Source organism: Danio rerio, chromosome 25 (genome assembly GCF_052040795.2).
Source record: "Danio rerio strain M-AB ecotype USA chromosome 25, GRCz13ab, whole genome shotgun sequence".
Lineage (NCBI taxonomy): Eukaryota > Metazoa > Chordata > Actinopteri > Cypriniformes > Danionidae > Danio > Danio rerio.
Genome location: NC_141045.1, coordinates 11,285,001 through 11,299,046, shown reverse-complemented (window position 1 = coordinate 11,299,046; position 14,046 = coordinate 11,285,001). Strand labels below are relative to the sequence as shown.

Genomic DNA, 14,046 nt, shown 5'->3' with positions numbered 1-14,046 from the left:
GTCAATCAATTCGGTGGGAGGGAAAACCCACTCCTATGTCATGTTGTGATGGGCCTCAAAGTGAGAGGGATTTGTATCCTACTTTCACATCAGGAAAAAAAAAAAAGATGTGTAATGTTTCTATTACTCCAATATGACTGTGGACACACTATTCCTACACACAGTTCTGTCCAAACAGCTTACAAAAGATGATTTTTTATCATAGGTGCCCTTCAATACTTATTTTATATTCAAATTCTTCTAAAAAAACAACATTGATAAGTGAGTTTACGCTACAAATATTTTTTTTCACCATTTTACTGTAATAAATGTGAGATCCAGAGAGGGTATAACAATTCACTTAACTTACGATTTTTGGTTTCACAATTTAATTTTCTCAAAAATGTCTTTTAGGTTATTCAGGCTGTTGCTTCATGTTTCTTGGTGAAATAATAAAAAAAAAATAATTAAACTAAATTAAAATTAAAAAGGAGTTTCAAATCGAATAATTAAAAATAAACCTCTTCATAAAATAAAGTAAGGCTCAAACACACACTTGTATACTATGGCCAATTTAGTTTATCCAATTCAATTATACCTCATGTCTTTGGATTGTGGGGTAAAACAGAGCACCAACAGAAAACCTTCACGAACATGGGGAAAACATACAAACTCCACACAGAAATACCAACTGGCCCAGCCTGGGACTTGAACCATCAACCTTCTTTCCGTGAGGCGAGAGTTGCTAACCACTGAACCACCATGCCACCCCTGAATGAGAAGTTAATAGTGACAAATCAGGCAAAGAACCACCAATGCAAATGATATTTTCTCAGTGTACGCAATGGTGCAGTCTAATCTAAAATAAAATGATGAGTTCATCAATTGACACTCTCAAAATGAACCATACATTTTTTTGTCGATTGTTTGGATTTTTATCTAGTCTCAGGATCTTTTTGTGTGCTGTTTCTTGGAAGGTCTGGAAAAAAGAGAGATGAAATAGAAGATGACTTGCTGTAGATGCTTTTAGGGTAAAAACTCAACATTTGATTGGAATAAATATGACAGGTGAGCACTTTTGTTTTATTACCTTAATACTCTCATAGCCCCAAGCAACACAACAGACCTAAAAACTAGGTCATTTTTCTGTAGATATGCTCAGCGGATGGCTGCACTGGGTTAGTAGATCGCAATTCAGGACCTTCTGAACATCAAAACACAGGCCGACAGTTATCAATTCTTCACTTTCAGTTCTTCAAGACATGAATGGCAGTTCTGTGAACCAACAAAGTACGTTTGACCCATCCACAAACAAACTTCAATGTTTACCTGTCAGCGAAGGATATATATTCAATCTGACCTCCATCCCAGACTTTCAGAGTTCTCCAAAGGCTGCAAAATGGCACAGAGAAGCTTTTCGGTTGCAAAGGGAGGTTATTTTATCTGATGCCATTCCCAGTGAGGAAACCCTGTTGCTATGAGACAGATTGTGTTTTCCAGACACTTGACCTGGATTTCGGCTTTGCCGCCATACTAGGGCGGCCCATCTTGCCCCATGAATTCCCATATCTATACCCTCGTCTCTACCTTCAGCGGTATAGGAGGGGGTAAGTCTAAACTCTTCCTGCTGATTCGAGAGTCAGGACAACATGGGACCCCTATGCGAAACAAAGCAATTGCATTTCATATTGAATTGGGAATTAGGGACATCAGCGAACTCCCCTCTGTCGAGTTCCTCTTGTATTCTGGAGACTTGCTAGGGAAAGAAGGAGGTAAGTAATGCTTGAACTGGCTCAATATACTGATCTCACATCAGCAGTAGTAGCTTAACCCGCAGATTGTGTGTAATCCTCGCTTTCAGAGAGAGACGCAGAAGCAGGTGAAGTTTTGAGTACATATCGACTTTAATATACTGACACAGGGGACGCATTAAACAGTTCTTAATGCGATTTGATGAACTGCTGATGTTTTTTTTCTTCCTCTTTCAGCAAGTAAGTCACCACCATCACAAAGATTCTCTTTCGAATTCAACATCAAATATAATGCGACATATTTTCCAACCCAGGCTTATTGATAACACATTTGTGTAGCTGCTAGTGATGGGTCGTTCTTGAACGATTCGTTCATTTGGAACGAATTTTTTTAGTGACTTGAGAATGATGAGTCCTCTCAGGAAGTGATTTGTTCATTCGCATATGTGCATATTTGTGCAGGTGGACAAGAAGATTAGTTCATTTGTGTCAGATTTGATTCATCACGTGAAAAACAGAAGCCAATTGTACTCTTTTAGAGCCAGAAAAGATTTGATCCGTTCATCACTTGAGTCCTCGGTTTGAGTTGTTCGTTCATCTGAAAGCCAATCATAGACATTTAGAGCTGGAAAAATGTCTTGGGTCCTCAGTTTTGAGTCAAATCTCTTTACATGCTGTCACGTAATGAACGAACGACTCAAAAACCAGAGTTCTCAAAAGGTGAACTATTTATGGGTGTTTCTGGCTCAGACTTTATTCATTGGTTAAGCTAATACGGGACAGTCAGTGTCAGGTGAACGAACAACTCAAACTTTATTTCTCTTTCTTAGAAGCACTGAATTGCACAGTAGCATTCATGACTTGTTTGTAGTGTGATCAACGTTTGGACTAATTGTAGATGTGTTTGGAAGCATCTCCTAACATTTTAATGTTATTTTGACAAATTGAAATTTGCTGGAGATGGTTGACACACATGTATTACTCCTATTTGGGTATATTTTGGCTAATCTGGCATTACTATAGTGTGGTATTGTTTGGGTTTTTACCAAAATCTGGTTCAATCCCATGTCAACAATATTATTCCCACGTCACATGACGTGTTCAATACTTATTTTCCCCGCTGTATAAAGTGCAAAAAAATTAAATAAAAACATTGCTCCCACTTTAGTCACTTATACTTGTGAACTTACATGGTAACTAGATGTAATATGTAACTACAGTGTATTTACACATTGGTACATAGTATTTACTCATGTAATACTGGTGTAACTACACACGTCTCAACCCATTGATTAGTATGTGCAAGTTCAAATGTGTAACAGGACATTAACAAGATTTATGTAAGTGCATTGTGTAACAATAATATGTACTTGCTGGTGTTTTCCCACTTCCACATACTTTCCAATGTTTGTAATCCATGTATTTCTGAACATTGTTTTAGAATACAAATTTCAAAACTAACGCTGTGTTAGAAGGTTTCACCTTGTGAGACCAGTGTAATTACAGTGTAAATTAAATCCTCAGGAACTGGACACTTTATATAAAGTGTAAAATGGTCACAAATTGTGCAACTTGTAAAAACATCTATGCAACACTTTATTAACAGTGTACTTACATGGTAAGGAGCTGTCCACACAATGTAAAGTGTAAAATGGTCGGTCCCACTTTATATTAAGTGGCCTTAACTAATATGTACTTACACAGGAATTATTAGTTTGTTACAATGTACTTATTGTGTAAATACATGTATTTATTGTGTACTTATGCTTGATTAAATACATGTATGTAATTACATCTGTAATTAACTTCTGTAATTACATTTGTAAATACACTGCTGACCATTCCCTACACCTTAACCCACCCTTAAACCTATCCACACCACCAAACCTGTCCCTAACCCAACCCCTATCCCAACTCAAGAGCACCACAAGTGCTCTCAAATACTTAATGAACACAGTAAGTACATTGTAATTATTTTTGATGTAACTACATAGTAGTTAAGGAAACTTAATATAAAGTGGGACCTACTGTTGTAATATGCAAAATCGAAGCCATTGTGCGACTGTTTAACAACTGCAAACTTTTGCCAAAAAGTATGTGTAAACAGAAATATACAAATGGCTCTTGTTTATATGTTGTTTTAAGGTAAATAGTAGAATCACATTAGTAATTCACATCAAAGGGGTAGTTTACAAAACATTGTGCTTTTAATATCCTGTTACACATTTGAACTTAAACATACCGTTACATGTGTGTAGTTACACAAGTAAATACTATGCATCAGTGAGTACATGCTTTGTAGTTACATACTACTTACACATCTAGTTACCATGTAAGTTCACAGGTATAAGTGACACCTAAAAAGTGGGACCAAAAAATTTCCTAAAATTGTGCTATACAACGTCCAACAGTTGAGGACAATGTTGGAAAACAATTAGTTCAAACTGATCACAGCAAGAAGGACGCTGGTTCGAGCCTTGACTGGGTCAGTTGGCATTTCTGTGTAAAGTTTGCATGTTCTTCCCATGTTCGCGTGGGTTTCATTGAGTGGGCTCAAAGACATATGCTATAGGTGAATTTGTTAAGCTAAATTGTCCATAGTGTATGTGTGTGAATGAGTGTGCATGGATGTTTTTCCAGTGATGGATTGCAGCTGGAAGGGCACCTGCTGCATTAAACATGCCGGATAAGTTGGTGGTTCATGGGTGGGGGGTGTTAAAAAGTCAGGACTGTGTGACATCAGCCAATGGGAGAAGTCGTTTTAGAGATGAGCAAATTGTGGCATTTTGCTAAAAGATTATGAAGGCAGACATTTCTCACTGTGTTGTGATATTAACTGATGAATCATTTCCAGGCTGTGTGTGAGCAGAAAAGTAAATAAGGTCAGTTCTGATTTCACGTCGACACTTTAAAAAGAGAGCAGCAGCAGTAAGTGCTAACAACTATAAAACAACTGAATAATGCATGCATAAATAAATAAACGCAGAAATAGCAAATCAGTAGGTAGTTAGTCATTTCATGGAACATAACAGAAAGCCAGATTGGAAGTGTGGGTGTCGGAACATTTGATTATCGGTGTGTGTGACGTGTGTGAAAATCAACACGTCCGGGAATGTGTCAGTCCCAAAGCGCAGCACAAACTAGTCTTGAGCTCTCCAGAGTGAGAGCTAATTGAACTGACCTCTCGGTGGCCGGAGGGACACAAGGAAAAAAAAAGCCGTCCTTGTAATGACAAACCAAACAACAGTGAGTATACAACATCTCGTTCTGCTTTCCTTTCTATTCCAGAGATAACCGTAATGTATGGCGGAGGATTGTGCTTTCATGTGCGAAATATAAATGAGGCCGTTTGGAAATGTGTCTACAGGGCTAACAAGATCCGACCCGATGGGGGTCAAGGAAAACTGGCAGGGTCAGTGGTCTCTGAACATGCTTCTTGCGCAGTTTGGAAGTAGCTCAGGGTGAAGGAACATTTGGACCAGCTGAATCTAAGCAGGCGTTGCAGGTTCTTGCCATCTCTTGACCTCTCTGATCATGGGGGCAGCTGGCGGTGGTCCACCTTCCCCTGGAGAAAGAGCAGGAGACATGGGTCCCAGCTGTGGTGCATCACCAGAAGGAGCATCATTTGCTGAAATGATTGGTTGGATTATTAGGTTTTCCTCAGGTAATGAGCTTGAGCCCTTGCCTCTTAAATTAAGTGCCCTTTTGCCAAAGTAATCACATTGGTTTTTGGACTAAATATCGTGGCATCTCTTTTAATTTCAAACCTGTAGATAAGAGGAATGTTTTCAATGTTTATTGCTTACTACTTACCGCTTAAGGGCACAGTTTTCCCCAAAAATGTATATCTGTTTTCTGCTTAGCTTTGATTGCTCCAAATCTACAACCATCATATATTTGAGAAAGAGTGTTTTATAAATTGAGTTCAAAAAGTTTTTCCTTTTCATTTTATGGAAAGTTTTGCGTACAGATGATCGATCAATGTCCACAAAAATCCTTGACAATAACTAAAATGCTGTCATTTTTGGGTAACCCTACTAATGTTACTAAAGTCAAAATAGCTTGCAAGACTAAATCACCAAGAAAACAAATATTGTCCATTATTTTTTATGTGATGTTTTTTAAACAAATTTCGGAAGAAGCATGCGCAGAAGTTTCAGTATCGAATACGTCATTGACAATTATCCCATTATCAAATCAGTTCTTTAACAAACCCCTATATACACCAAAGCTGTCTTACCTGCAGCATCTCACGACTTTAGCATCCCTCCACCATCCTGACACCTCACCTCTTAAGCATTGCATTCCCGGAGGGAGCATTCTGAGGCCGGGCTAGATACTTCGCTCGAATCCCAACTCCTCTTTGTTTCCTGATAAGGGGAATAACTCGAGTCTCCTCGAGCTCAGAGCCCTCCCCCCGGACAGCACGCCAAATATGCTTTATACTTAAAAGAATGCAAGTGTGAACTCGTGAAAAAAATATTTTAGGGCAAGTATTGGTATCCCTGCAAAAAATGACAATTTTTTCTGGTCTAAATGTCAAAAAATTAAACCAAGACGCATTTTCTAAACAAACAAAAAACATTTTATCCTGTTTTACGAAGTAATATGACAAAATTAAATGAGATTTTCCTTAAAACTGTCACGTTAGCGTGATCAAAACAAGAAACAAAAAGGTGCGGATCCAAGTGCAGATTTATTTACAGTGCATCAACATAAAACAAGGTGTTCAAGGTACAAAGTAACAAATAAATGACAAAACCAGAAACTAAATCAGAGACGAGGCTCAGGAATAACAAACTCAAACAACTAAACTTAACTAGAAAACAGACGAGAAAAATAACACACGAACTAAACTAATGCAAAATACAAGAACAAGATCAGAATAACAAACTCGGAATACTAGACTTACTGGACTAACTGGAACAAGAAAGACAAACTACGCGATAACAAACAACGGTGAAATGATGGAATATATAGTCCAGATAATCAACGTTAACACAGAACAGATGAGATGACAGGTCAGTGTAAGTGTTCTGGTGTATGCGCGTGGTATGTATGGAATTGTAGTCCTATCTGAGTACTGATGCACTACAGCGCCCTCAGGTGGTCACTGACAGATGTGACAAAAACAAGCAAAATAATCTGTTATTAGTTTATAATAAAAACAATAATAATAACAATTATTATAATAATATCATTATTAGTTAATCATGTTCACCTGTTTGTTTCTTAATTTAATTCTGCTTATATTCTCCTTAAGTCTGCTGTCCTGTGCGAGTTCGTTGTCGGTTATTTTCCTGTCCTGGTGTGTCCAGCCCTGCCTTTTCCTGCCAGCCCTGTCAAGTTTGTTTTTTGGCTTTTTAATTTAATGTTTCCCCCCTCGGGGTAGTTTGTTTTGCCTTTTTGTTTTATTTGTATTTTATAATAAACCCTTATTTGTCTGGAATTGAGTCCTCACTCTTTTTCCCTACACAAACCATGACAATTTTAAGAAAATCTCACTTAATTTTGACATATTACTTCCTAAAACAAGACAATATGTTTCACTTGTCTAGAAAATGTTTCCGATTTAAGAATTTGTAGATATTGGAACTAGAAACAAGACAAAAAAATCTAATTTAGAAAGCATTTTGCGCAGTGACTGCATTCACTTTAATACATTTTCTTTTAACGAAGCATCAAAATATTTCAAGCCTTGCATTTTCCACAGAAAATAAAAATATAACCAAAGAGAAATAGGTCCGCAATGGCATGAATGTGTAAAATGTTGGCACAATTTTTATTTTCGACACACTGCACATGCTTGTGCACAAAAATGGTGCAACTGTTTCAAAGATCTGCCTTTTATGTGTTAATATAGTCTGGATGGCAGAAAAATCATAAAACTCTCACTCTATCTGTCTCTCTCTCTCTCTCTTTCCCCAGCTGGCTTCGGCCGCCAGAGGCACAGTCCATCATCCTACATTCAACAGCCCTGCAACATCTGTTCATTAGCTCTGACAGATGAAAGAGGGAGAACGAGGAAGCGAGAGAGCGAGCGAGTAAGAGTTACAGAAAGAGAGGCCAAGACAACCAAAGAGTTCAACATCTTTTTTTTTCCCTTCGGTAGATTGACATCCTCCCTCTTTCACACCTTGATTTCAACATCATCTATGTGTCTTTCCGTGGAGAAAGTAGGTGTAAATGTGTTTGTTTTGATGGCTGACATGCTAATATGTTTAGCAGGAGTCAATAGCATGTTTTCATGTGTTTTCGTCAGGCCAAAAGGGACGCATCTGACACACACCTCCATTGAAGGGGCTTCCCTCATGTTCGAGTGATTTGTTGCTTCCTTACTTCTCTCCTACTGTTTTCCCCCCTTCGGTATCTCTCTTTATTTCCTTCTCCGTCTTGAAATGTCACTGGGAAATCAGCACGGAGCAGTATACGCCTGAGACCTAGATAAATAATGCAGGCTACATTACTCTGGCTTAGCCCCCATGAAGTGTTTGTGATGAAACAGGCAAATTCAAGCATCAGGCGACAGTGCTGCGCACACACACACACACACACACACACACACACACACATCGCATAAAAACACTTATGTGCAAATACACATCATCCACTCCACATTCAATGTGATGTTTCTGGTAGATGAGTGAATCTTGTGGACATTGGGAAACATTTTCAGGTCACGTTTCACCATTTTCTGAGGGTTTTTAGAATGTTTTATAATATGCACATTTATGTACTGTTCAGTTTTATTTTATCATCGGCAAAAAATAAAAACAAGGACTTTTTAAACAATTATTTATTTAATGTATTTTAAAATGTAATGATTGTTTTTATATATAAATAGTCATTTTACAAAGTATAATGTACTAAAAGACTATGTAAGAACCTTTATACTTTGCCACAATTCTTCAAATTGCTAAGTTCCACCCATTAGACAATACTGACAATTAGAATATTTTGAAGAAAATTTTTATAAGAATATTGTTTCATGTTTTTATAAATATGAATAATGTAACTGAAATTTTGACATGATTTTTAATAGAAATTGACAGCAAATTTACAAAAAAAAAATTTAACGTTAGCATTGAATATGCTTTCTATGTAAATAAAATCACTTTTCATTAATTGAATTTAGGACACCAAAATATGGTCTCATTTTTTTTTTTAACCCATGCCTGTATATTATGTATGGTATGTAATATATTAATATATGTATATTAAAGGCCACGCAGTGGCACAGTAGGCAGTACTGTTGCTTCACAGCAAGAAGGTCGATGGTTTAATCTGGGGTATTAATCCGGGATCAGCACAGCAGAATGAACCACCAATTTATCCAGCACGTTTTTACGCAGCGGATGGCCTTCCAGCCGCAACCCAACCCATATATATATATATATATATATATATATATATATATATATATATATATATATATATATATATGAAGTTTATTCATAAACTAATTTCGAGAGGATCACATGCTTATGATTGACACGGCTGGCCCCGAGTCAAGCTAATGTACGAACCACCAATCAGACTATTCCTAACCAAGTATAAATGTCCAAACACCTTACCTTTAGTCATCTTCGTCTTGAAAAATCCCCCCTTCCACCCCTTCTCCTCCTCTTTTGTCTAAAGGGCAGCACGGCGGCCCAGTGGCTAGCACTGCGGCCTCACAGCAAAATGCCTCGAGATCTACCCGAGCTCAAACTCCCCTCTCGCCCTGCAATGGGAGGGAGCCTTGGGCTCGAGGCTCGGGGCTCTCTTCCGGGACAGCATGCCAAACTAGCTTATTACCAATCATCAGCTAAGTGTGAACTCTTGAAATATATATATATATATATGTATATATATATATATATATATATATATATATATATATATATATATATATATATATATATATATATACACACATACACACACACACACACACACACACACACACACACACATACAAAAGCTCAACAACTTTACATTTGAACTAAGCTGAGCATTGCAAATGGAATCCCACTAAACAGACTGAATTGGATTTGATCTATCCCTGAAGCAGCCTGCCGCGTCAATGCCTCTGACAAACATTGCGAGCTGAAGGAGAGATTAAAGGTAAAGGTCAGAGAGAGAGAGATGAGAGCAAGAATTTAACCATAACCCCATACAATGCTTTAAGTATGCTGCTCTCCCTAAGAATTAGCCACTAGCTTAGCACAACCACCAGAGCTACAAAAAAGTAAATCTCTTTACTGTTAATAATACTCAATACATTTTGCTAAAAAAAGGTTAAGCCATAAGTGAAAATTACCCTATTATTAACTCACCCTCAAGCCATGCTCAGTGTATATGAAACTTTTTTTCTGTCAGACAAAAACAGTCAGAGTAGTTTTAGATTGTATCCTGATTCTTCCATGCTGAATAATGGTGTTGGATAGTGGCTTTTATTTTGAAGCTTCTAAAAGTGCATAAATCCATCGTTTGACTAACCAAAACAAGGCCAGGGGGTTAACGCAAGTCTTATGAAGCGGATCGATTTGTTTTTGTAACAAATGTACATTATGCGCGACTGATGTATACAATGCACTGCCAACCTGATTTCACCAATAGATGTTGATCCTGAAACAACATTCCAATCAGCCAATCAGAATTAAGGGATATGGTTACCGTTTATGTTAGGTTTAGGCTTTTGGTTAGGTTTCTGTACTTCTATAGAATCTTTATCCAGGTATTATTTCCTTCTGATTTTGGAAATAATTTACAGTTATGGTTGGGTTTAGGATTTGGGAATAGGTATGGATTACATTTTCGAACGAAAATCATGTTCCAGGATCAACATAGATGTTAATCTAGGATCGCATTGGATTTGGCAAAATCATGACGTGTAACAACGCATGCTGTATGATGAGTAAACATGTAAGTGGCATTGTTATATACTGTATAATGTGTACAATGTTGTTATCCTCTGTTGTAAACAAACTGTATGGTAAGTAGTTCCCTGCAGGACATGTCTATTCCTGGAGCTTCTACTCCGAATGAGTTATACGGTGTATATATATTTTGCGAATAATGCACATTTAGTTATCCACAGAAATTAGTGATTGTAGTTAATGAACAATAAAAATTTTTTAATATTGCTGTTACAAAAACACCTGCTTCAAAAGACATGTGTTGATCTTCTGGTGCAGGGGTGCTCAATCCTGTTCCTGGAGATCTACTTTCCTGTAGATTTCAGTTGCTACCCATTTCAAACACACCTGCCTGTAATTATCAAGTGCTGTTCAGTTCCTAATTAATTAATTCAGGTGTGTTTGATCAGGGTGAGAGCTGTGTTTTGTAGGAAGGTAGATCTCCAGGAACAGGATTGAGCAGCCTTGCCCTGGTGACTAAGCTGGTTGGTTAGTTGACGACTAACGTTAGTTTTTTAGAAGCTTCAAAATAAAAGCCACTATCTAGCACCAATATACAGCATTGAAGAGAAAAACATGTAAAATCCTCCTACTGTGTTTTTCTGACAAAATGTACACTGAGGATGGCTTGAGGGTGAGTAAATATTGAGGTAAATTTCATTTTTGGAATAATCATGGTTATCACGATTATTATCCGTTCTTCATTTCAAAACACTACTAGTTGAGAAAATCACATGAAAACCTCTTTTATTTGAAAGTGTTATATATTGCTGCTCATTAACCAAATAACACAGCACCAAAAATCATAATATTAATAAAAAATTCAATATTCAACAATATTCCATTACTCTTTGGACTTAAAAAGAAGTGATAAAAATTGGTATTTAAACATAAGAAATAATTTTAAAGTACAAAAAAACGACAGAATTAATTAATAAATAAATAAACAATTAATTAATTAAAATACATTTAAAAATGGTATTTGTCTAATGTAAATCTAAGCTACATATTAGCTAAGTATTTCCCTTTTAAAGAGAACAAATGTAGTCGAAGACTGTTGAACCTCTGTCTGAAAGGTACTTTTAATCAACTGTATTTCAAAGTTGTTTAGTATTTTTCATTTAGTAATTTTTTTTCTCTTTGGAGTAGAAACGTGTATATTCCATAAAAAGTATGATGCTGAACAGTTCTTGTCACCTGACTCATGTCAATCTTTCAACTAGGTGCGCCTGGAAAGCATGAGCACGTTGTGCTTACGCAATATGCGCTGGCAAGCCATGGGCCTCCATTGGAAAATTAAACTGCATTAATTAATTATAAATATAAATCAATTGCACGGGCAAAAGGCACGATATGTGAGTAGCCCTTAGTTAATAGCCTTAGCCATAGTTTATGCAGGGTGCATGGGTATTAGCCTCCGTGTACAAGTTCGAAACTTTAAACTAGCGCACCGTTGGCATAACTTTGTTTAGTAAGAGCAGTTTTGTTCCATGCAGAATCGCGGTGTTGAGAAGCCTTTACGATTTATTAACTATGACAAATTAAATCGCGTTTTTTTTTTAGTTTTTTTTTGTGAAATCTGTCAATTGTTTCATCCTCATTTGGAAATAATTTATCATTGTACTTTGATTAGGATGATTTTGTATATTAGTGCACCTGCGTGAAATATACAAAAATAAAATATACAAATGAAAGCACATATGAAAACAACAGAACAAAGATAAAAATAGAACAAACAGCACTTTATGTTTTTCAGTGGAGACTAACAGCTTTGAGGTACAGAAATGCAACAATCAAATGTAAAGTAGCACATATGATAGTTTGCACATTTGTGACATCAATGCTGAAACAATAAATTGGCGAAGCCCAATCTATAAATTTGTATGTGTGCTTATTTAATCACAAAATATCCCAAACATTTAATCCACTGCTGGTATTGACAAAATGGCATTCTGAAATCTATATTTTTTACATTCTTCTATGATTCATCTCCTTAGCCTCCCCATCCCAAGTTTCTCATCTCATGTTATGTTTACCCTTATTTTATGTAATGAGTCCTCCAACCCATTGTGTGCAATCCATAAGGTGGTCTTTTCCACATTGATCCACCTCTCTCTTCATCTCCCTCAGCTCCCGCTCGCTTTATCTTAGTGTGTTTTTTGATATACAGCTCAAAAGCGCATCATAAGTTCGGTGAGCACTTGCAGTCGTATCCCAGCGTTCGTTCGCTCGTCTTTGAAGGCTTCCTGTGCGAGCGACCGGCCCGGCTGCTGATTCATGACTCTCTCTCTATTGCTCAGCATGACTCTCTCTGTGGCTTCTCCCAGTGCAGTGCGCCACGAGGGAGAGAAGCTTTGGTCTGTAGTTCCTCCAGAATCCCTGGGAGGCAGTGTTGATCTACATGAAAGCGAGAGCGGGGGACTGAAGCCTGGAACTAATCCCTTTCCCTATCCGTGTTTGGGAGTGAAGTAGAGTCGCTGCCAAAGGGTGAAGATTTTTATGCTATGCCTTCATTAACCCTTGTTGGTAGTTGCCCTAATAGGATCTTTTGACTGCCATATAAATGTACAAACTGACTGAATTTAAACAAATTCACTTTAACTTAATTTGTTTGTTTAAATTAGACTCATATCAATTGCTTGCAGCTACTTACCATAAAAAAGCAGTAAATCCAACTAATCTTTTTTTTATTTTCCAGTGTAGACATGCATTCTGATAAAATATGTTAATGTTTTTGGCTTAAAGGGATAGTTTATCCCATGGCTGTTACTAGGCCTTTTTAGGAGGGCTGTAGCCCCCCTAAAATTTTTGCGATTAGCTCCTAAACTGTACACTAAATTATCGCCTCAGTCTTCTTTAAATTTGATATGAAAACGGCAGCAGAATTCAGCTCCTCTAGGTGTTTTGTTTTTCATTTGATCAGAAACCACAGCCGTGGACAGTAAGAGAAGGAGGTGTGTGTTTATTGATACATTGTTATAATATCTGCTTATTTACTGTTCTTTGATATAGATGACCTTGTAGCACCTGTGTCTCAATGTCATGGAAGAGCAGTCGGGTTTTCTCAGCGTTCACCTCATCAGCACAACTATTTCCTCCAGCGAAAAATGGAACTCTTACATAACATTTTACTATTTTTATTTGAATATGAACTACCAATATTAAACACTTTACAGTTCGTATACTATACCGTCTTGCACAGAAAGGATTAAACACAGAAGCACTTAGAGAATGTACTCGTTTTAACTGTCACTGAGTCACTGACAGAGATAGAAACATCAAGTGTTGTCTATTATTAAAAATACTGTTTATTTATTATTATCATTCAGATTGTGAATTAAGTGAACAGTAGTGAAAATAGAAAGTGGGTTTTACCACAGTAAACAGGGCAGTTGAGCTTATTTGGCTCACTCAGA

General features: G+C 37.1%; 1 protein-coding gene across 2 annotated transcripts; it reads left to right on the top strand.

Annotated features, from left to right (window-relative positions):
* The first annotated feature begins 1,514 nt into the window (after positions 1 to 1,514).
* On the top strand, positions 1,515 to 8,871 carry LOC147830802 (uncharacterized). Of its 2 annotated transcripts, XM_087311797.1 has the most exons (5): positions 1,515 to 4,167; positions 4,303 to 4,976; positions 5,098 to 5,394; positions 7,659 to 7,906; positions 7,993 to 8,871. In XM_087311797.1, exons 3-5 carry the CDS (start codon positions 5,265 to 5,267, stop codon positions 8,026 to 8,028), a joined length of 414 nt encoding a protein of 137 aa, XP_087167923.1. In that variant the 5' UTR covers positions 1,515 to 4,167; positions 4,303 to 4,976; positions 5,098 to 5,264; the 3' UTR covers positions 8,029 to 8,871. The 2 variants fall into 2 exon arrangements, with proteins under 2 accessions (XP_087167923.1, XP_087167924.1); XM_087311798.1 differs by lacking the exons at positions 1,515 to 4,167; positions 4,303 to 4,976 and having other exon boundaries at positions 5,012 to 5,394.
* Positions 8,872 to 14,046: the final 5,175 nt, after the last annotated feature.

Coding starts and splice junctions, on each gene's coding strand:
- LOC147830802 (XM_087311797.1), top strand. CDS start 5,265: ATGGGGGCAGCTGGCGGTGGTCCACCTTCCCCTGGAGAAAGAGCAGGA. Junction 5,395..7,658: donor GATTATTAGGTTTTCCTCAG/GTAATGAGCTTG, acceptor CTCTTTCCCCAG/CTGGCTTCGGCCGCCAGAGG. Junction 7,907..7,992: donor TGTGTCTTTCCGTGGAGAAA/GTAGGTGTAAAT, acceptor TGTTTTCGTCAG/GCCAAAAGGGACGCATCTGA.